Raw genomic sequence first — 24,996 nt, forward strand, 5'->3', positions numbered from 1 at the left:
AGAACTCCAGCCTCACCTCAAGAAGCCCTGAGGTGAAAACAGCCTGATTGTTTTCAGAATATTACCTTTTGTTCTTCATTCTTGTTCTATCTTTTGTTACCATCCCATGAGTGAAAAATAATTGCCGTAACTAAAGGACTTTTAGTCTTGCTTCATAAAGCAAAGATGATGATGCAAACAAGATTTTCACAAAATTAAATATGGAAAAACCAGCCTCAATGGGCAAATGCAATTTCCCTTTCCCACATTTTTTTTCCCATTACTTTACCCATATATGCATCCACACTTTTGGTTGTTTGGTTTGTTTACTTCGATTTAGGCTCCTGACTAAATTTGTTAAACGTAGTTGAGTGTTGCATCCCTGAATCAGGCATATCGTCCTCCCATCACTCCATGCAGCTATATTCCTGCCTGTGTTGTGGTGAATCAGTTGTGCATGTCTTCACAGGATGGTTATGAGACAATGGAAAGATTCCCACAGACATCAAGCATGTAACGTTTATTTAATGGTAAGGATGTGAAAACTTTGAAGATGGTTGTGTAAAGCAGGCAATAACACAAATAGAAGCAAATACATTCCACGGGGAGATTCATGGCTGTGGATAAACCACCCTTCTGGGCATGAGAATTTGCTGGGCAGGAGACATCTTTTCCACTCTCATGGAGACTGGTGCCCCTCTGTTCTGGAAACCACCCGGACTATGCCAGACTACCAAACACCCCCAAATCCTTCCTAGGTGTTTACAGCAATGCTGGGGAAAGCAAAGGTACTTTTTCCAGAAGCATGTTCCCCCATGTTCTGGACAGTCTGTCCATTCCTGTATCATTTCCAAAATATGTCAGAGCCTCAAGCACTGTGGTTTCTAGAAATGCCACAAGGAAAACCAACAACAGAGGAATGATGCCATTTGGCAAAAGTAGAAGTTTAGTTGCCAAGAACTTGACAATGTTCTAAGAGGCAGGCACAGTGTTACTCATATTTTAGGAGCTTTTGAAAAACAAGACCAAGCCCAATTTATTCTTCCTTCTTTTTCACTTTCTAGTGAAATTCAAACAAGGTCACCACCTCCTACAATCACACTGGCTGGCTTTGTCTCCTGCTCCACTGGGAAAATTTAGGTCAACTAACATCACCCATCTCAGCTTTCTTTTCCCTAAGTATGTATTTTCTACATTAGCTTCCCTTAAGAAACCATGAGACATAGTGGAGAGCATGAACTTTGAAACCAGATTACCTGGCAATCTGACTATGTACCAGCTGTGTGATCTTGGGTAGTTACTTAACCTTTCTGTGTCTCAATTTTCTAATCTTTAAAATGGGGATAATAATAATACATACCTCACAGGATACAAGAGTCCTTGTGAGGAAGAAAGGCTTACACTTGTTAAATATTTTGAAAACACTCAGAACGTGCCAGGCACATAGTAGATAGTTTTTTGGCTATCATTACTCCTATCTCAGAGAATGAAGAATCCTTCACCTTTTAGAGGTAAGCACCTGCATCTGTACCCCTGATGCCCTTCCCATCATCTCCAACAAGAGCGGGCTCCATCAGTGTCTTCTCCCTCTATCTGCAATCTCTCCCTCTCTCCTAGTTCTTTCTCCTCAGCCTTTAAAGATGCTGGAGTGTGGAGGAGTTAGGTAAGGGTCCACAGAAGAATCTAAACTGAAGCTGGCCTTGAAGGCTGAGTAGGAATTTGCTGATGGAAGGAGAGGAGCAGGGAATCGGCATAGGGCTGCAGGAGTGGGGTTTCAAGCAAAGCAAACAGCACTAGCAAAGGGCTTTGATGTTGCCTGGAGTGCCTGAGGACTTACTCCGGGTGGTCATGGTGTAGAATACCTGGAGTGAGTCGCTAAAGGAGAGTCTCTAGGGCACGGTCACAACTGCAAAGACCTGCAGAACCAGGAAGGTAAACTGAACGAGTCAAGTGGGCTGGTTAAGAAAATTGGGAATGGAGGAGGTCTTAGCCTTGGTGCCCACCAAGCAGAGCCTGCGACAGGGGCTTAAGTACAAGCAGTTTATCTTAAGGAGGTCTTCCCAAAGAATGAGAGTGAGGGACTGGAAAGAGTGAAAACGAGGAGAGAAAACCAATCCAAGAGTGAAGGTGATCTGGTTACTGCGGTGGAAAACTGCAGCTCCGTTCCACTGGGGACTCTCCAGGAGCTATGGAGAATTACTACATGGAACACAGCTTGGAATTATCCCCCCAAGACATAAAAATAGGGAGCATTTATCAGCTGGCTCTTGATCCTCATTACCAAAGGGCTGCCACATAGGTTATTAACACCTTGACGCTCACAGGTTTGCACCTATAACAGAAAGGTTAGAGTTCCTTCCTGCTTTCCATCCTGCAGCAGCAGAGGAGCTGCGGGGCAGAGAGCAGGCTTGTAGTTCCAGAAGCCCCAGAGGAGTCCAATAAAGGGTGGAGGCCCGGCTGTTTTTGCAAAGTGGAGAGCTCATGCCCCATCCAAAAAGTGTAGCCACAGCTCACACATCATCTTCTGACTTACACAGAAATGCTGCCCAATATGGCCAGAAATCCAAATTTTTATGGTAAATCCATTGGCTTTAGTCTCTTAGGAACTAATTCTAATTTTTCTAAAACACTGTGGGGCTAGAGAAAATATATCTGCAAGATGAGTTCAGTCTTAGGCTGCTGGTTTGTGAGCTCTACTTTAAAAAGACTTTGATTTAATTATATGACAACAGGGAAGCAGTGAAGGTTTTAAAGGCAAAGAATGACACGGCCAGATTTGACTTAGGCTCCTTCCTCAGATGCTTGGCTCTTACTCTTCAGGGCATCAGTCTATGAATTCCAAAAGTGGCAACCACCTGTGATAGGGCAATTACAAGGTAGCACATAAATCTCTCTTGAAATCCAGCACAGGCCACAGTTTTTCTAACTGGTAGTGACTCTGTAGAGTCCTTGAACCCAAAGATGAATTCCTGTTTTCCTCGCCAGCTACCAAGTGATAAAATGGTGATCACACGCAAAGAAACACGAAGCTGCTCATTTTCTTTCCTGGTCCACTAAGAAGGACTTGGCAGGAGGGCATGTGGATGAAATATATGGCGGCATCAGGCAACAGCCATTCTGAGAGTGCCCATCTGCAGAACACAATGAGCATTTCCTAAGGCCTTTGCTTATGAACCCATTGGGTGGATACCGTGCTCCAGTAATCAAAGAGAATTCCTAAGGAACAAATTTCATCATCCTCATACACAGGTGGAGGAAGGGAACAAAGGAAAAACAGCATCACACTCAGCAAACGAAAATCCCCCAGGCTGCTGACTGCGAGCCACTGGCACTAGAGGAAAGCGACAGTAGGTCCTCACACAGAAATAGAGGCACAGTTCTTGTCCCAGGGAAAGGCTTTGCCTTATAGTTTTAACCATCCAAAACAGGAAACATACAACTAAGGTGTCGCTGCTTGCCTTTTAAAATACAATTCTGCTACAGCAGTGAACTCTTCAGCTGTGGTCACTTGTTTTAATTCTCTAGCGTGTATTTTTCAGCTGTAACGGGGGTGAATAAATTCATATCTAGTGTCACACATGGAAGAATTTAGCAAATCTGGGCTAGAGATGAGAACATATGGTTAAATAAGAAGCACTATAACAGACACTAAAAGTAAAGGGCTTAGAAAACTTCTCCAGTAAAACATAAAAGCTACATACTTAGAGATACAGTGAAATAGGTTTGGAAGGATGCACATTATGCTGGTAGTACGAGTTACCTCTAGGAAGGGAAAAGTGGGGTTGGGGAAACGGGGATTTTAAGGAGCATTTTCCCTTTTCAAAAGTGTTGGAATATTTGACAGTGAAAATATTTGTATGTCTACTTACGTGATTAAACATGAACTTAAGTAATGGGAAAAAACAAATTTTTGAGAAAGTTCCTTCAGGTCACATAAATACACTTCAAAATAGCTGATCCAGTTGTGATTTAATGCTCTGTTCTACAACTTATTTGCAAAAATGCAGCGTAACTGGATAGGTGAATTCCCAAGACTCCACTGAAGGTCAGAAATTTTTCCAATTTTAGTGTTGGGCAGAAAAGCCCACATCACTAAAGGGACAACGTCCCAAGTTCTATTTCTTTGGGAAGCGGCAGTTTTTATGCACTCAAATCCTATGCCCTGTCCAGTAAGTGGGTGGCAGCTTCCCCCAGGAAGAGCCCCAGACTGGATGCTGAAAACAGAGTGCTTCACAGCCCGCTGAACACAAAGCACAGAACCTCAGCATCCTGCAGTGCGATCTTCCTTAGGACTAACGTATTCTGACTTTCTGTCAAACTGCACTTTTTCACTCAAAATTCCAAAGTTTTCTTAAGTGGAAAGGAAATTTTGCAACAAATTTTAAGAGAGATAACATTAACAAAGTGCTCTTTCGAAGATTATCTGATATATAGTTAGTGCCTTACAAGTGTGAGTTAAGCAAATTAAGCTCTATGGACTAAGAACTAATTGTACTTAAAATAGGACAAAGCATTTGCTCAAGTGTTTTGAAAATTTCCTGCAATACAAATTCCATCATAATATCTACCTGCCTGCTCTAGCCCCTTGTTGGTAAAACTGTCCTTTCGAAAGAGCCATCCCAGTAAAAGCCCAGCGACACACACAACGCAGCCACGGCTGTTTTGGTCCAAGCAGTCATTCTAAATCTTGGCTACATATTATAATCACCTAAGAAGCTTTAGAAGTCTCTGGAGACTCAGGCACGTCCTAGAGCAATTAAATCAAAATCTCTGGGGAATGACCCAGGCATAAGTTTGCTGTTATTGTTATTGCTGTTGGCTTTAAGTCCCCAGGGGATTCAACTGTGGGACTGTTTGAGGACAACTGATCAAACTTTAATATGCCTACAAATCCCCTGGGCATCTTGCATAAAGATAGGTTCTAATTCAGGAGGTCTGGAGTGGAGTCTGGGATGCTGCATTTGTAACAAGTTCTGAGGTGATGAAGCAAGGAACCAGTTTCTAGAATCTGTTGAGATAAATTTATAAAATCCATTGCAGTATTGTTTCTAAAAAGGAAATATTGAAAAACCACCTAGACGTTCATCAACAGAAGGATGAATTCAGACAGTGGGACACTATATAGTATTTAAAATCAATAAATTATAGCTAAATGTATATCGATAAATCTCAAAAACAATGATGAGAAAAAAGAAAAATACAGATATCTGTATATTGTGATGCCATTTATATTAATTTTGAAAGCATAAACAATATTATATATTGTTTATGATACATGTGATATTAATATAGTAATGTACGTGGAATAATAAATACCAAGTTCAAGATGTGGGTTTATCTGGGGAGAGATGAGATTAGAATTGGAAAAATGTGCACAGTGGGCTTCAGCTGAACCTGTACTTCAAACTACCAGAATAAAATATGGCAAAATGTTAAGATTTGATAGTGCTGGCAAGCTTTGTGATGAGTATATGTATATCTGTTTGGTTTTCCTCTATATTGCATATATGAAATAATTCATAATTTTTAAAAGTTTAAAATTTTTGTACACCCATGTTCATAGCAGCATTATTCACAATAGCCAAAAGGTAGAAGCAGCCCAAATGTCCATCAACATTTGTCCAAATGTCCAGATGAATGGATAAACAAAATGCAGTATATACATACAATGAAATATTATTTGGCCTATACAGGAAAGGAATTCTGACACATGCTACAACTTGGATGAACCTTTGAGGACATCATGCTAAATGAAATAAGACAATCACAAGAAGACAAATACTGTATGATTCCACTTACATGCGGTACCTAGAATAGTCAAATTCATAAAGACAGAAAGTAGAATGATGGTTGCCATGCTCGGGGTGGGGTGGGGGGTGGGAAAGAGCATTTTTTAATGAGTTACATAGTTTCAGTTTAGGAAGAAGAAAACAGTTCTGGAGTTGGAGGGTGATGATGGTTGTACAACAGTGTGAATATACTTAATGCCACTGAACTGTAGACTTAAAAATGGTTAAAATGATACATTTTGTTATGTATATTTTACTACGATTTTTAAAGGTTTTTAAACTTAAACAAATCACAAGAATATATACATCCATCAGTAGAGGACCAACAAAAGAAATTTTGGAAATTATACAAGGGAACACCACACTGTCAAAAAGAATGAGATCCACATGTGTTGGTATAGAATGACTGCCAAGGCACATTGGTCACTGGAAAAAGTGTATGAAATGCCACCATTCATATTGCATAGAATATCTCTGGGAAAATAGCTAATAAACTGGTAACTGTGATCACCTCTGGGGAAGGAAACAGGGAAGCGTGAGATCAAGACTTATCTATTCAAAAAACTCAGTTAACTGAGTTTTAAATGATCAATTCTCTAAACTATCCATACTACTAAGAGGGATGAAAATAAATAACTAGAATTCACACCTAATACCCCAATTCTGAGTAACTGAATGTTAGAGAGGTTAAGTGACATGCCCAACAGCACACAGGTAACAGAACTGGAACCAGTTATCTTAGTATGTACTTTTCTAAACGTTTGAAATATTTAATAAAAGACTTAAAAATGTCTCTTTATGTACTGCTAGCTTACTGAGGCAGAAAACATTATGTTCTCCAAAATAAATTATGTTTGAGAAAACCTCAGTATTACCTAGTTTAGTTTGTATATTGTCAGCATGATTTACACGTCTGTTAACATTTGTCCCTGTATATAATTTTTAAATTTTCAACAATCTTCTTTGATGAAAGATTTTTCTAGTCCTTTCCTTCTAGTTTGGGACTTTTGTTGACCATCATTTTAATGTAGTTTCCATGCTTGTTGTTCACATACCCAAAAATGTATGGATAATGGATTCTTTAAAGCAAAAATAGACATTTTTAAAACATCACAAAAAAATCATAGACACATATGCCTATATATACAGACATATACATACATATGTATCCTGAATCCAGATCTGCCACTTTTCCCACTCTGCACACTTTAGCAGATAAAACTGTAAAAGAATACACTCCTCAATATCTCCCAAAGACATATCTGCCTTTGCTTTATTTACGGATGAAAAGTCCTTTCCACCACTAGGTGTTTTTTAGCCAAAGATCCTGCTTCAAAGGTAGTGTACCAACCACATTCCAACTGCTAACTGCAAGATTTAAAGAGTCCACAGGGTGGCACTATATACCTTTCGTCAAAGTCCATAACCTGGTAAACCGTTTCCAGAAAACAAGGATAGAGAAGAGCCTCTATCATCAGCAAAGATTAAAAAATTGAGGCTAATATGAAAGACATCTTGTTCCTGTCTGGAGGGATGGCTGCCAGCCAAAACACATTTGAAGCTCCAATTACATACTTAAAAACTTATCCAAAATGCCAAGCAGAAGTTATAGACTGCCTGTGGGGGAGCATATTTCTTCCAGTGGCAAATTTCCGTCTGTTCCTTTGGACATACTTCACTACAAGTATTTGATCATCTTAAACATATTTCCATCTTTCCATCTACTCCCCCCAATACACATCTCTCTCTCTCTGTCTCACACACACACACACACACACACACACACACACACTATGGAGTGTATTTTCAGGTGACTTTTGTTTTCTGATACAGGGTAAGAACTCATAATCACATCTCTATTAAATAATATTTATACTTCAAAATAGTTACCTGTCTTTATCTTTTTCTAAGTTCCCAATTTTCAACAGTTTATGAATGTCTCACTAATAGGAATAAAACTTGGTGGGTTAAGTTTCAACTCAGATGATAAAAATCTTAAAACTTATCACAAAAAGATCTATTTATGATCTTAACAATCTTGTATCAATTTATAACAGACTGGGAAAGTTCAGTGTTAGTCTTTGCCATACAGGCAATTTTAAAAGATAACACCCCATGCTTGACCTTGAATAGATTTTCAGCAAACACATAAGCCTCAGAAATGCCTGAAGAAAGAAAATCTGACAAGCTCAAGTGGTTTAAAACTCTGTTTTTATGCCCATTATCGTGGCTTTCTTTTAAGCTAAAAATCTCCTGTAGATGATTTAATAAAATGTGACGATGCCTTGAGTATTTTACAACACACAGACAGATTCAATGCAATCTGTTCACTTCATTCAGAAACATTTTTTCTGTGCAGACACAAGAATTTTTCCCACGACAGTAAGCGTATGTGTCTTGCATCCCAATTAAAAAAACCACAACAGCACCTTCCAGGCCTATAATCTTCTTTTTAAAATAAGCATTCAAGTTCAAAAGCACGTTGCATACAGTTAACCAGGGTGCTTAAAAGACCATACCCCAGTAATATATTGTTTATATAAGCTGATTATATTTGCAAGAGTATTTTATATGTGAAATACACGAAACATTAACGGGCATATACGCCTTTTAATATGTGTTTATTTCCAGAAGCAGCAGTTATGGTCCCGCTAAGCAACTTTTCTCAGAATTTGAAGGAAAGATAAACTTCAAAATACATCAATAAAATTGAGAACTCGCTCCAGTCCCAGGTGAACTCCAGTGATGGGGGAAAGGGGTAGGTAGTGTGGGCAGCTGGGTCAATACTACTACAAGCCCAAGTAGCTGACAATACTCTGCATGAGTTCAAGAAGCAGGTGGTAGAGTACATGCAGACTGATGAATCCACAGCCATCAACCATCTGCATCAAAAATAACACCTCAGCACCTCAGTGCTGACAATGTACCTTCTTTCCTTGATCTCCAACTCATAAGCAAATGATGTGCAGACAAGACTCAGAAACTCTTTTATTAAATTGAACGCAAAATGACTGTTATAATAATGTCAAGCCTTTATCAGAAATCAATACATAAGTGAGTATACACAGCCAAAATGAGCCATCAACATAAGCAGTGTAAATTTTAAATAACTTTCAGATTTCTCTATCCAATATGCTGAAGAAAATAAAACCAAAAGAGCAATTTCAGTTTCACAATTCACAGTTGAGTGGTTTTAATCCCATGACACTTTTGTCATTTATGTAGCCTCAGAACACAAACAGATTTCCAAAGTGGTGACTGGCACATAGCATATACAGCATATACAGATGTTAAACCCCTGTATGACATTTAGGGAAAATTGTAGGAAACAATCCCAATTTCATACAGTGTTGGCTGGCATTTTTTAGCTATATCCTTTACCAGAGACCTTGTCCTAGTGAAACAGTAAAAGCAGTTTTAAAAGTTTGCCATGCCATTAAATGAAGGGTTCTAAAGCCTCCTTGGTTTTCCACGATTTTATTCTCTAATTTAAAACAATGACTGCGCTAAAATGCAACATTAACAGTGAAAGCAAAATCAGTTTTGCTTCTGGATCTAGAGCATACATCCAAGAGAGGCAACTTATTGTCCTAGCAGATACATGAAATGCTTTAGAGCAGAGTCTGACATACTCTAGTAAGGCATTTCAAAGCAGACACACCATACCCAAAGTAAATTATTACGGCAGCCGAGGATACCACAAGGTGAACACCAATTAATACAGAATAACATGAAATTCTTACAAAACGACACACTAATTTACAAAACCACAGAAATATGCTCAAGTACCAAAAGAAGGCAAAACAATGACCAGCCACTCTAAAAGAGTTTTGTTCCCATAAATGCCAGATTTTTCAGAGTAGAAATAAACTGCTTTATATGTGCTTTGCCCTAGGGTAATATCGTTCATCCAGACACATGGGGTTACTTTTCCTTAAAAAAATATATCATGTAGAGAATATACATATAATCAGCGATATAGAACATTTATTTTCACTAGTGAGGGGGTCACTTAAGCACTTACATAGAAAGAGTTATGAATGAATCAAGAAAGTTATATAATGCAAAAGGAAATCTGATAAAACCTGTATTGTTAGTGAGATTTTTAGCAGTTGCATTGACTTAATGAGGAACTCTGACCATGGAAAAATCTTGAAGCTCAAAGAACTGTGAAATGTCTAAAAGTGAAAGTCTAATTAGTAAAAATACATATTTTCATTTTAAGGGCCCCAAAGGAAGTGTTATTTTGAAAGCCATGAATTTTATCAAGCAAGCACAAGAACATGCATCAGGAATACTGACGTTTCAGTTCTGACTTACCCGCTGAATCTTCATGACCTGCAATAAGTCACTTAAATTCTTCCGATTTTGTCCACAAAAAAATTGGCATAAAAATAAAGGCATATGTCAAAACTTTTTCCTAAACAGTACTAGAGTAAAGCTGAAGATGGTTACTAAGGCTCACAATTTCAACAACTCATCGTACAGTACAATCATTTTTAATCCTGCTAATTATGGCTAAGAGAAAGCACGGGCAATTACAATTCTCAGGGAAGTCAAAGGCTTTAGATAAATTAATGGTTCCACTTTCTAAACTACTCAATCTGTTCCTGTAGAGTTGATTAAAACAGCTAATAGTCTATGGGGTTGACTCTTTACTCCTCTCTACTTTCTGGTAGAACATGTGAAAGTAGTAAAAGAAGTGATACCACGGAGAAAAGCAGCAGTAGATTGAAATGAGGTATAGCTGATTTAATAAACCCCAATCAGTAACTTACAGTTTTCTAAAGAAGCTGCATAGTTCAGCAAAAATACATCATAAGAGGAGGGGTAAAGAAAAAGTTCTTGTCATGAAGCTTTAAAATGTATGACAATTAGCATTTAAAACGACCAACACCAGAAAACTTCAGTTTGAAAAGGAGTCGTCTTCCCTCACTCTAAGCACATACAGAAACTGAAAGTGGTAGGCTAAAGTCCACAGGAGAAAAGGACATATGTTAATTGGCTCAGGTTTTCAACTTCATACACAGCTTTTTAAAAGATGTTAATATGCAGACAAATATTAAACTACAGTTAATGCCACCTATGCTAAAGTGTTTAAGGGAAATGTCTGAAATTTACATTAAAATGTGTATTTTTTTAAAACTCCATTGTTTGATGGATAAATAGAGGGATAGACAGATATGCAGTAATACAAGTACTGGAAAATGTTGATGGTAGAATCTAGTGGTAGTGTATCGTAAAATTCTTCAACTCTATGTTTAAAAATTTTCATAATAAAATGTCAAGAAAAATGTTAATATTTCTACAATAAAATTAATTTAGCAGTGTGTTTTAAAGACTCAAAGTACTCAGGCAATTTAAAATTTTGAATTAATTGAAGCAAGGAAAATTTTGCTTTAAAACACCTTGAACCTGATTTGTGAAGATGCCTGTTTTTAATGTAGAGACGAACTAGCACAATTAATAAGTATTGTGAAGACAGTCTCTTCACACACTTCATTTGCAAATACATAATTCTATCCTCTCTACAGTATTAGATAAGTTTGAAAAAGACACTGGAATAAAGTTTTTCCAGACTTCAATATCAAGCTCTCCCAATCCACCACACTACTATTCACTAAATATAAATGTAACACAGATCAAGGCGAAAAACAAAAATCAATGACTGTTGCCAGCCTGGGACAACTGGATTCATTTTCAGGATGTATGGTTCCTGATCAATAATGATACAGTCTTACTCAATATCAAATTGAGATTGCATAAATAAAAAAAAAAGATGTAGAATGCGCATAAAGCTTTGTTATTCCAAGCTCCTGTTTTATGAATCGTGATTAATGGCAATAATTCTATCATCTCTTCTCTCTGTGAAATGCTAAAACTTGCTAAAGGCACTCATATTCTGGGCTTATCAAAGACAGGGTCACATGGTACCATAAGCCGGTTTTTTTTGGTAGCTACCCAGAAAGGGAGTTGATAAATGATCCTCCCATTCATAACAAGAAGGCAAAGTCAAACAGCTATCAGTAGAAATATCATATGAGAAGCTATTTACACAGCTATTTGTCCATTCAGTTAGATTGACAGTAATAGCTCACAATGGCAGGGGTCCACCACCAAAAAACTAAAGCAACAACAAAACATTCTTTATGATGCCTGAAGCTCCTGAAGGGAGATTTTGCTGGTTAAATAAAAAAAGTTGGTAAGGTGGAGTATTTTTAAAATACCTGTTCAAAAGCCTGCATTAAACTTTTGCCTATACTGACAAAACATTTCTCTATCTCTAAAGCAGCTCTATTGTCTTTAGTACATGTCCCAACAAGTTTTTTTAGAAGGTACTTCCAGCCTTCCAGTTCTGACATTGAGGAAACAAAACAGATTAGCTTCCAAATCCATCACTCCTAGGCCTCTCTGTAGAGGATATTATGCAGAACAGTTACCTGTCTCCCCTGACACAAGCAAGACTCGTTTCACATGGGTCACTGGATAGTCCTCAAACTGTCGTTGCTCATAATCCCAGCCAATTCAGGAGTGAAGGAATCATTAATCCCACCACTAATCTATCTACAGAGGAAGATTTAACCAGATATAGATATATACATATATCCTTTTATCCTTGTTCAAAGTGTAGATAGTGTAGCTACAAGCAAGCACACCAGTACTGGAGAACAGCTCTGTAAAATAAAGTGGAAGATCTCATGCTTTCCTTTTAGTTGTTTAAGTAAGAGGGACATGGGGATGATCTCTGATAGCCATGGTTCTTCATTTAATCTCAGGGTTTCAAAAACTCTAAATGGTTTTCTAAGTTTACCAACTAATGAAAAGGGGCAATAGGGAGGAGAAGTTGGAGGCAGAACTTTTTCTAAATGAATCGTATAAAACAAGTATTCACCTTGCGGAATTCCGTGCAATAAGAAACAAGCAGACGAACATCATAAACAACATGCACGTATTTACAAGTTGTAGTACGTGATACACAAAGACAAGACCAACACAGTGTTTTCAGTGTGGGGTCCAAAGGATAACATGGCACACTCGGTTCTGTAGCTGAACATTTTTGAAAAAACACTTCGAAGGCATAAGCAATCCAATCTTTTAATTGGAACACCAAAATTTTTCCTTCACAACTTCTTGCCCTCAATATCTTAGAAGAGTTTCTAATTGTTATCTTCGAACACTGATTTTTGAATGACAACTTACACAAAGATATTCACAGAGAAAAGAGACGTTGATGCTCTGAGTTCTTCTTGCAGATGATTACTGGAATCTACTTACTTGACTAAAGGTTTTCCATTGGTTAGGCCTCTGTCTGTCCTTATATACAGAATATAAAAAGATACTAACATGATTCCTGGGGAGCACAGAGTGCAAATTCTAAAGCACAATAAAGAGCAGGACTCGATTTCACTAAATGAAACCAAATGAGATCACGTATCACTGACTGCAGTAGTAACAACAGCCTTCTTTGACAGGGGGGAAAAACCCACTGTCTGTAAGGAATGCATGAGTATGAGAAATTGTACCATGAAGGGATGTATTTATTTAGGCATTTCCTTTCTGACACCTTTGTCACACTTTGTTTCACCTATGGAACACAGGAGAATATTGCAAGGTAACAAGCTCAAAACATAACCTACTGTCACAGAGATGTGTGATTTTTTTTGGACGTGTATGTAACCTTTATAAATGATCATAGAAGTTATTTATCAACTTCCTAGAGTTTGGAAATTAAGGAGCAAACCCAGCTATTGTAGGCAATATGGTATTTAAAGTGTCATATAAAACAAACACATCACTCTTTTTTAGTGCAAAGAAATATAACAAGTAAGAATTAACACTACAAATCTAACTTTTTTCTTTAAAAGAAAATGAGTTTATGGATTCATAACATCCATTAAGGGCACTGAGATGAGAAACCTGAATATGCAAGGCCAGGAAAAACATTAAGGCCTTAAGTCCACTGCTGTTATATATATATAATGAAATTGTTACGTGGGGAGAGTAGAGGGAATCCTTCCTTTAATTTTATCTGCAAAGGAAAAACCGAAAGTGGATGAATGCCACTTTTATAAAATGTAAATTTTTATCCACAATCTTTTACTGTTATCTAAGGATTCAATGAAATCTTCTCTATGGTATCACATAAAGCTATATGTACATAGTTTTATACATATATGTGTGTGTATACATATAAATACATATATATACACACACACATACCTATACATGTGTATACATATATATAGTCACACATACAGAGAGGGGAAAAAATGAGATCTTTAAATAATCACAGAACCATGTGGCCAGAACTGTCATATTAAAATCTACCAAAAAATTATACTTAGCAGCAAAATGAGTAACCTACTGACCAATAAGATAAGCTCTAAATTGCCCTAAAATAATCAATTATACTTTATAGATTACTACAAAAAGGGTTATTATACTAAGAGTCACAGGTCTACATAGAACCTCAACAGAATATTATTTCATTCTTTTGTTTCTGGGAGAAAATAAAATTACTAAGCAATTTTACTTTTAAAAAAACCACCACTTCAACAGAAGGGCAACTTGGTGGTGTACCAGAGGTTAATCACAAAACTTAATTTTAAATATGGGTCTAGTATTTAAAAATTGTTCAGAAGTACTAAAGGAGAGGAATGATGATTATAATTTTCCTTCTTCTCATCTCCTTGCCTACAGAATTTTCAAGGAAAAATAGGAGTTTTATTTTTAATTAATAATATAAGCAATCAAAAGTGAATTTACCATAGTACACAGATACTGCTCAATATAAACTACCTGGTGAACATGGCCTTTCAAAAGAAGTATTGATGAGCACCAGTCTTATCCATGTAAATATAGTAAATATGTAAAATATGGTTAATGAAAGTTCGTAGAATCCTCCATTATTTAATCTAGATATAACACTAGAGCTTCTCATTTTAAAAACAAAGAACAAAAATAATAATGCTGTTGAAATTATCAGATATGAAAGTAATCCATAATATATTTTTATTATCTTCAAGGAAGCTAGATTATAAAGAATAATACCAAAGTTCAGGTATTTTTCTATTGGAAATGATGATACTAAAATTTGATTAACTTTTTAAAACAATTCTTCTCTATCTCAGAAATAGTAAAGGTGTGGTATTTTTCAGGACAGTCAACAAACTAGCAAGACAAAGAAGAATGTAAGTAAAACATGAGGATCTGTTTACCTAAAAAATCTACCAAAACAAACATCAAGGGATCTGAACTTACAGTTGAGACCATCATATAAGTACATGTTATTATCATCAAGTAACTCTAAATTGAAATATCAAACACATTTCATTTCCTAAAACTAACTGAAAAAAACGTATACTTTTTTTAAGTCACATCTATTCTAAACTCATTGGATATTCAAATGTGAGGCTTGGAAAACCCACAACATAGCTGGGGCATGAAAATGAGCTTATTGGATAAGCTAATTCAACTGGGGGAAGAAAAGAGGTGGGAAGAAGGTGAATTTAAATTTGTGAAATTCACAACTGGAAATGAAGTTTCACTGTTTGGAAGTACACAAGCACATTAGAACTGTCTGAATCCAAGAAAACCTGCATTTCAATCATTGGAGGACATGATAAAGAGAAAAACTGTCCTGGGAAGGACTCTAATGCAGTTTTACATAGTATATCCTACTGACAATGCATTGAGTTGAGATGGTGATTCCAAAGAAGCCTTGGGAAACTAAAATCTTTGCTTACCTGTTTTTACTATGATCTGAAGCAAGAACTCAATAAAATTATTTATTTAGCAGTACGTAACACTAAAATTGCAGAAAAAGATGAAGTTTTTAAATAGCTAAAGCTCTAAGTGGTCAGGCTACTAGTTGACCAGAACTTGGTCAAGATAAAAAGTTATTTCTCATGGGATAGGTAGGTCACAGGCTTTAAGCAGCTCAACACAACTGACCTGAAAAAGCATCATGACTTAAGCATGTTCTCTTCCTTCCCCAGTTTTGACACCTTGTGGTACCACTGCAGGTTAGGTGTATTAACATTAAGCAGAGGAATGTACTCATATCAAAAGAACCACAAAGCAGAACATGTTGACAGAAGGCAAACAACAGGCAGGACAAGCTGCTCTATCTGAATATGACAATCACTATACATATCCCAGATTCTCCATCTCATTCCTGTACCGCTGTTCAGACACCTTGCTTTTATGTTGCTTGCTCTCTAAATGCTGCCGGAATTCCATTTCTTCGCCGGCCCCAACATTACACATGGAGCAGTAAAACTGGCCACTTGGAGTAACGCACATGGCCAGATCACGTGGAATTCTCTGCCGAGAGCGGGGGTTGAAGTAAGGACCTGCTAAAGCAAGAGGCAAAAGTAATGTACTCACTTCAGCATACTAAGTGAATGGTGGTCTGACCAATTATCACCGTAATTTGTAATTCTAAGCTCAAAGTATAAAATTCACAGATTCCTAGCTTTAAAAGAATGTAAAGTTAATGGGTGTTTTAAATTACAATTTTATACAGGTTCAACCTAAAAAGCTAAAATGATTCCTCCAACTATCGTCAGAAATGTTACTGTAGAGCCAGACCCAAACTCTAAATGGCAATGTCTCTGAAAAGTAAATATAATTTAAAAAATACTTTCGTTTCCAAGAATTATATAAAAATCTGTATAATTATGCTAATTCTTTAATCCAAAAATTCTAAGAATTATACTAAGAAAATGTTGAGAATTTTTGCATAGAGATTTATGAGCAAGGACATTTATTTCATCAGAGTTTATAAAAGCTTTTTTGGGAGGGTGAGGGGAAAGGAAAGATCCAAAAATATAACTCGAAAAATCATGGTAATGAATGCAATGAAAAACTATACAGTCACTAAAAACAAGGTTATAGAAAACTCTTTAGTAACAATATTTGATTATAATATGCTATTAAGTAAAATAAAAATATCACAAAATATGATTACATTTCCATTTTACAGAAGTAACATACACGAAGAATTGGAATGATGTATACAAAAATGGTGGAATTATTGATAATTTTTTTCTTTATGTAACTGACTTCTTAAGTTGGACCATTAGCTCAATCATTTTCTGCTTTTCCTTTCTACTATAATAATAAACATTTAAGGCTTTTCTCAAAATGTTACTTTAACTGCATGCTACAAATATTGATGTATTTTTATTACTATCTGGGTCTAAGAATTCTCCATCACCAGTATGATTTCTTCTTTGGCCCACGAGTTATTTAGAAATGTTTAAAAACTTCCAAACACATAAAAATTTTGTTTGCTTTTTTATATTTTTATTATTGACATCTCATTTAATTGTACTCTGATCAGAGAACATAAGTCTAAACCACCTTCTATCCTAAAGTTTTTTTAATCTAATATTAAGAGACCTACCTCAGCTTCCTTCATTTCAGCTGAATATTTTTTACCTAATCTTAAAATCTTTGTCTTTTAACTGGGACTTTAGTAAGTTTACATTTATTGCAATTACTGATATATGTGTAGATTTTCATTAATCTTATTACATTGTGCTTTCTATATGTCCCTTTTTTCTATGCTTCTCTTGCCTTTCCAATTAGCTTTTTGTTGTTGTTGTTTGTTTTACTGTTCACATGAGTGACCTCTGCTCATATATGTATGCATTGGAGGCTGGGGTAGGGAAAGGATGAGGGACTGCTCAGTCCTACTCCCCCTACTGAAGGTAATCAGAAAATGCAGGAAATATTCCTAAAAACTAGTAATTCTGAACTGAAGGTATATATCAGAATCACTGAGGAAGCATTTTCAAAACACACATATGGCTGAGTACCACTCTAAATTTACTGATTGAAAATCTCTAAGTCATGGTTCAGCCATGTGTATTTTATAAAAACTCCCCAGATAATCTGAGTCACTATCCTGGTTGAACACCACTGCTATAATTTTTATTTTCCCCAATAAATGGGGATTTAATATGGTGCAACTTTAAACCAAACAGCCCATTTTTATGACGCATTTAAATGTCTCAGCTGACAAATACCAGAAGAAACATAAAGGTACTATAAGAGACCTTAAAACATAGACTTGGTTTAAAATCAAAACAAATAATACTCTAAATAGGAAATAAATAAATAAGACCTGAAATAAACACCAGCTTGAAAAACCACTAGACCAATTCCACAAAACAACAGCTAACCCCAAATTCTCAGGGCTATCTATTACCATTAAAGGAAATAAAAATAGAGGAGACCATTTGCAGAATGTAGTGAAGGTATGTGGAAATCCACAGAATACCTGAATTATTCTGTACTGCATACATATTTCTCCTATTAGGCATCATCTTATATTCATTCCCTTCTTTCCGGGTCCGCCGTTGACCAATCTCTGAGGATTCTCTGGAGAAGAGAAATTTTAAGAGTGAGACTTCTAAACAAGGATCCCTTTCAACTCTTTTCTCTCTAGAGACAGTCTCACATAACACGCTGGCCTAAGAGAAAACAGCAATACCTACGAGAATGAGTTACTCTGAGCTTCCGCCAGCCGCAGCCTCTTGGCATGATTCTTCCCTTGATAGTGAGCCTGGGCCACAGCCGGAGAACTGAAGGAGGCATCACAGAGCTTACAGTAATCATTCTCTGTGGCCAGAATCACTCTGCCTCCTGGCTTAAAGGAGCTCATCTGACAGCAAAGACACGAGAAACAAGGTTTAAAAATGTGCACTTTATTCTCTTCTTCTCCTCAAAGTTCCTTCCTTCTAAGAGTTGAAAAATAACCGAACGTTATGGCATGACCACGAACACTCAGCTTTATAAGGACAGGAAATAATTCATTCCAGAAAGAAAAAAAGAAAAAATGGCTGGGAGACAATCGTGGTTTTGCATTACAATCACCTGTGTACCAAACTGATGAATGCCTCATTGCTATCTCCATTGAAGAAATTTTAGAAAAGAAGTTTAAAAACCCAATATGGAAGATTTAGGGCAGTACAGGTAAGGCTTAAAATCACATTACCAGAAAGAACAAAGTCCTCCCAGAATCCATCAACAAGTATTTACTGAATGCCTACTGTTTATAGGGCTTGCTACCTAATGCAAAAGTGATATACATACATGTATTTAAAAAATGAGCCCCTGTCCTCAGAGTCTATAAATTAGCTACAGATATAATATAATTAGGGGGGAAATAACCAGCAGATCCAGACAATTGTATTCAGGTTGGGAAACAATGAGTTAAGGGAAACCTAAGACAGTGCCTGGAAAACAGTATGAACTCAGTAAGTATTGCTGGGTTAACAAAACATGACACATTAGATTTTGGCTAAAGAAGAATAAAATATACAATAAAGAATCTGGAAAGCATATCATATCAGGACCAGCTGAAGGAAATAGCACTGTTTCACCTGGAAGGGAAGATTTTTCTGGGGACAGGATAACTGTTTTCAAAAATCACAAAGGGCTATGCTATGAAAGAAGCCTAAGGCTGTTTGCCCAGGAGGGTGGAGCCAGTTGAAAACAGTCCCTAACAGGAAGCAGCTGTCCATTTTTAGAGCAGCCTTCAGGTATTAGCACTGTGACAACTGCTCAGCCTGAAGATCTCTCTGGGTATTTTCCTGTCCTCTGATTCTCTTTTTAACATATCTCATTTTCCCCACAAACTCATGAGGACATGAATAGCTGATATTGCTATCCACACAGTAAGTACTGAAAAACTGACACTCAGAAAAGTAAAATTATACCATGGTGTTTAGGAGTAGAGGTCTAAGGTCAAGAGAAATCATTTGCTCCACCACTTTATAAAATTTGTAACACGATGGACAAGTTACTTAGTTTACCTGGGCTTTTAATAAACTTCCGGGTGAAACCAATGCTGCTGGCTCATGGATCATACTTTGAGAAATAAGGTCAATACCTCTGACTTGTTGCAAGCATTAAAAGAAGTCAGGACCCAGGCCAAGAATGAGGCAAGAGAGGCACTTGCCATGGGCACACAATTTAAGGGAGCATCAAAAAACTCAGCAATCAGGATTAAAAATACTTAATGGGGAGTTTCCCTTGTGGCACAGCAGTTAAGAATCCGCCTGCCACTGCAGGGGACATGGGTTCGAGCCCTAGTCCCGGAAGATCACACATGCCGTGGAGCAGCTAAGCCTGAGCACCACAACTACTGAGCCTGTGCTCTAGAGCCCACGAGCCTCAACTACTGAGCCCACGAGCCACAGCTACTGAAGCCCGCGTGCCTAGAGCCGTGCTCTGCAATGAGAGGCCACCGCAATGAGAAGCCTGCACACCGCAACAAAGAGTAGATCCCGCTCGCCGCAACTAGAGAAAGCCCGCGTGCGGCAACGAAGACCCAACGCAGCCAAAAATAAATAAATAGAATAAAAGAAAAATACTTAATGGAATATTTTTATCAATCAAACTTATTGCAAAAAAATCAATGAGGAACAAAACAAAAATCAAACTTTTAAATAAAGACAGGATCAGCAACAGTGCCATGCCAAGCCACATTGCTGCCTAAGGCAAAAGGAAAATTAATAACACTTATCCTGTCTTTAAGTTTTTGACATTTTGTTCACCATTGACTTTTTCACGTTCATTTTGAATTTTTTAAATATCACATCTTGATTACTTGATTACTCAGTATTTTGGCTCCCTCTTAAATTCTGTGCCTAAGTCAAGTGCATCCCTCATCTCACCCTAGGCCCAGCTCTGAATGAAGTAATGCATGAAAAGTGCTTAGCAGAGTACCTGGCATAGTAAGTACTCAATTAAAGTGATTATTATTTATTATTATTTATGACCTATAGAAAAATAATACTTCAAAGACAGAGTAGCATCCATACTTCAGAGGCTACTAAAGTACAGGAATATCTTGCCTCAAAGCACCTGATCTATCTCCCAAAGAGTGAAAGGAACTTGGCTCTCAAGTGTGTGTCACGATACCAAAGTCCAGAAAGAGTTTATACAGGCTCTCTTCATGGAGGTAAGAAAAGGGCAGCCTCAAGAAACTGATCTTGCTGGAAGGCAAAATATAAAGTCAATGGGATTAACTGTGATAGAGATATAAATGTTTAAAAATCTCTCATTCAGGGCTTCGCCTAGACATTCAGGGCCATTTAACCCAGAATTTTGAGAACTGCATAGAGAAAGACTCATGAAATAATTTTTCATCATTTCTTGCACCGTAACCAAAGCCAATGAGAAATCTTGGGATTCATGGATTTTTGCATGCATTAAATCCAGTACCATGGAGTTCAAGGAGTTAAAAGCACTAAGTAGGACCTTTTAGGAATATTTGCTCAACTGTACCTTGATGGGCACATAGACAACAAATTTTACCCATGACCATCTGTGCATAGGACAGTGCCCACCTTGACACACGTGTCTCACCTGCGGAGGGACTGGAACAGCTGGAGTAGCCACAGGTTCCACTGCATTGCTCATTCTGGCAGGAGGAGGACAGCTGTTTGCTGCATAGTAATTTCGGAGTTTCTTACCATGATTTTTACCCTAGAAGTAACATGAAATGAGAAATCACTGTGAGGAAAATTTGAAAAATTGAGTTAATGTATTTATTAATAAATAAATTTTATTCTTTCAGAGATATGCAACAGTGGGATAAACAGACCACTAGCTAGATTTGATTATTACATCTTAAAGTAGAAGAGTCTACTACTCTTTGATTCTAACAGAATGCTTAAGTTTATCTGGGAACGATAAGAGAACAAAGCCAAAAGACATTAATTTCCTATATATTTCTGGAAAAGTACCACATTTTCCAGATCTGTGTCCTCTCCCAACTTGTTGCCATTCATATGCCACTGCCTAAATATGAATTTTATGACACTCTGATCTAATCTACTTTGTAAGTCAGTAATGAAATGGATAATCCAATTACTTTTACAAAAATAGCACTTACAGAGCATCTTTTTACTTACAAAGAACTCTCATATGCATTAGCTCATTTGCCACTCACAAAAATCCTGTAAGAGGAATTTGTTAATGTTATCCACATATGACAGCTGAGAAACTGCAATTCAGAGAGTGTGGGGAACTTGCCCCCAACACCTTCAGGAGGCCTAGCAATGGGGCCTGCCTTGAGGCAGGCCTTCTGAATCCAAAGCAAGGCCCTTTTTCAGTACAGCATGATGGCTTCAGGATACACTGTGAACCTCTATTAAAATGGCTTTCCTCTCTCATCATGTTTCGTTTAATTTATTATTCACAAGTTTATGGCTGAGCTGATACAAACGGGTGGGAAGGGTCAGTGGTCTGAAAGCATTCTAAATGAGGGTAAAACCGTGTATTACTCTTTAAACTGCACTGTAAAATCCAAACCTGTAGACAAATATTTATTCACCATCTACTACATGCTTAGCCCTAGAAATAAATAGGACTAGCATATGGTCTAGAGGAGGAGACAGATACATAAGCAGTTAAAGGAATGAGCTAAGTTCCACTTTTTGGCCACTGGAATGCTGTAAAGGTGCTTTTACCACGGTCACAGTGATCTCCAGGAGTCAAATACAACAGTCACGTCTGTGCGGTCATTATGCTCTAACTCTAAGAAGCACCATACTATTCATACTCCCTCCTTCTATTGTCTTCTATGACTACCTCTTACCTCCCTGCCTCTCATCCTCTAAATGCTGCAGCGTCCAATGCACTACCCTCAGCCCTCTTTTATCTCCATCTATACACAAACTCTAGGTTATTTTACCCAGTTTCCCAGCTTTAAAATATAATCAATAAGTTGGTGACTCCCAAAATTACCTATATCCATCCCTGTTATGAGCTAATTGCTTGTGTCCCTCCAAAATTCCTATTTTGAAATCTAATCCCAATGGGATGGTATCTGGAGGTGGGACCTTTGGGAGGTAATTAGGTCATGAGGGTAGAGCCTAATTAGTGCCCTTTAAAGAAGAGGCCAGAGAGCTCCCCGGCCCTCTTTCCACCATGTAAGGATATAAGGAGATCTCCTTATATCCTTACATATAAGGATATAAGCCTGTCTGCAATCTGGAAGAGGAGTTCGCCAGAACCCACGCATGCTAGCTCTCTGATCTCAGACTTCCAGCCTTTAGAACTGTGAGAAATAAATGTTTGTCGTCTAAGCCACCCAGCCTATGTAATTTTATAGCAGCCCCAACAGACTAAGACAATCCCTGACCTTCAGAGCCATATACCCAACTGCCTTCGTGCGATCCACACATTGCATTCTTAAGAGGCATATCCAACTTAAAACATCTAAAACATAAATTTGGGTTCCCTCCCCACCACAGAACTTTCTCATCAGTGCCACCACCGCTACTCATCCACATGTCAGTAAATGGCACTCCTCTCCACCCAGTTACTCAAGAAAAGCCGAGGGGTCCTTTTCTTGAGTCCATCCCTCCTTAAAGCCAACACATGCAGTCCATCAGCAAGTCTTGTCAGCCTACCTCCAAAATATATTTCCTAAGTCATTCCATTTCTTTCCATGGACACTCAAATGCCACAGTAATCTAAGCTACCAACTTTTTGCACTTGTAGTAGGCAGCACCTCCTAATGGTCTCTGCTCTACCCTCTCATCCCCCTAGCATTCTCCTCATAGAAGCCATACTGACAATTCTAGACATAAGTCACATCTTGTCACCTCTCACTTAAAATATTCCGATGGCCTCCCAGTACACATAAACTAAAATCCACAACTCTTACCTGTAAGTCCTATTTGATCTGGTCCTGTCTATTCTCGGACTTGATTTCACACAGCACCCCTTCCTCCTCATCATGTTCCTGCCTCACGGCCCATCATGCTGTTCCTTAAACATGCCAAACACATGGACTCTAGGGCCTGTGTACTCGCTATTCCTTCTGCCTAGAATGTTCTTCTTTCCAATCTCTACATGGCTGGCTCCTTCTTATCTTTCAGGTCTCAACTCAAACAGCATCTCACTCAACCTGAGGTGTCACCCCCATCGCCCAAACCCACTCCCCACACACACTCTCCGTCACACCACCACACTGTCTGCTCTCACTTTATCATAGTGCTACTTATCACTATCTGAAATAATGTTTGCTTATATTTTTCTCTTTCCTACCCTCTGGAATGTAGACTCCTTGAAAATAAGGGCCTTGTCTGTCTTGTATAGCTCCAATTTCTAGAACAGTTTCTAACATATAGCAGGCAATCAATCAATATTTGTTGGATAAATGAATCACTATTATAGTGGAGATAAGGAACAAACTGCTTAGGAGAACACAGAGAAGGAATGGCTTACTTCTGCCTGAGTGTGTCAGGGAAAGCTTCCCTGAAAAGGGGACGTGTGAGTTATCTTTTAAAATGAGCAAGTTTACTAGGCAGGTAAGGAGTGAGGGGAAAGAAAATTGGGAAAGAGGAAATAGTGTGAGCAAAGGCCCAGTCTGCTGGAGAGATGGTCTTCAGGATCCTTTGGAAAAGAGGTAGGAATTGATATACACAGGGAGCTACTTATTCATGGTTTTGTCCATGATACAGAACTCAGACTTTAGAGGCAGTAGGGGGGCCTCTGAATGACTTTAAGCAAAGCAGTTACATGACTGGATCACATTTGATAAATATCATGGGAAGCGTGAAGACAGAGAAGAGAGCCAAAGACAAAGCCCGAGGATGGTACAATATAGTGCAGTAGAGAATGAGGATCCAGAAAAATGAGATTGAGAATGCCTGGTTTTGAAGTAAAATGAAAACCAGAGAAGTGTGGCATTGTGGAAGTCTAGAACAAGGTGTTTCAAAAGAAGAATCTAGGTATATACATTATTAACCCAGGAACTTTTACTTCCAGGTATTACAAAACAGAAACACACATATAAGGAGGTATCTATAATAAATGTTCCCAGAAGGACGGTTTGTAACCACTGAAAAGTGGAAACAACTTGACGGTTTGTAATCACTGAAAAGTGGAAACAACTTAAGTGTCCAACTACAGGATAATGGATAAACTGTTCATACAATGTAACACTATACTGTAGTGAAAGTACACATCTTAGGCCATGCGTGTCAACATAAATGATTCTCATAACAAAATGCTGAATAAAAAGAACATGTTGGAAAAGAAGATATGTAACAGTAATCATTTTAATCTGGGGGTTAAAATATGAAAACCACTACATTTTTTTATAGGAAGATACATATGTAGCAAAAGTTCAAAAAAGTGTGGGGCATGAACAATAAATACCAACTTAGTATAGTGGCTACATCTGGGAGCATAGGAG

At 37.7% G+C, this 24,996-nt stretch overlaps 1 protein-coding gene across 5 annotated transcripts in view; it reads right to left on the reverse strand.

Annotated features, from left to right (window-relative positions):
* Window positions 1-8,732: 8,732 nt before the first annotated feature.
* ZMAT3 (zinc finger matrin-type 3) overlaps window positions 8,733-24,996 on the reverse strand; it is a 32,688-nt gene continuing 16,424 nt past the window's right edge. For 3 of the 5 annotated variants that reach the window (XM_004313906.4, XM_019946248.3, XM_033855494.2), the window contains 4 exons: window positions 21,153-21,272; window positions 18,275-18,441; window positions 18,058-18,158; window positions 8,733-16,126 (listed from right to left, as the gene is read on the reverse strand). In XM_004313906.4, coding sequence (XP_004313954.1) covers window positions 15,915-16,126; window positions 18,058-18,158; window positions 18,275-18,441; window positions 21,153-21,272 — 600 coding nt within the window. In that variant the 3' untranslated portion in view covers window positions 8,733-15,914. Of the gene's footprint in view, window positions 16,127-18,057; window positions 18,159-18,274; window positions 18,442-21,152; window positions 21,273-24,996 lie in introns of those variants that run through there. The other 2 variants (XM_004313907.4, XR_002178613.3) reach the window with 2 other exon arrangements.

This window comes from Tursiops truncatus, chromosome 4 (assembly GCF_011762595.2).
Source record: "Tursiops truncatus isolate mTurTru1 chromosome 4, mTurTru1.mat.Y, whole genome shotgun sequence".
In the NCBI taxonomy this organism is placed as follows: domain Eukaryota; kingdom Metazoa; phylum Chordata; class Mammalia; order Artiodactyla; family Delphinidae; genus Tursiops; species Tursiops truncatus.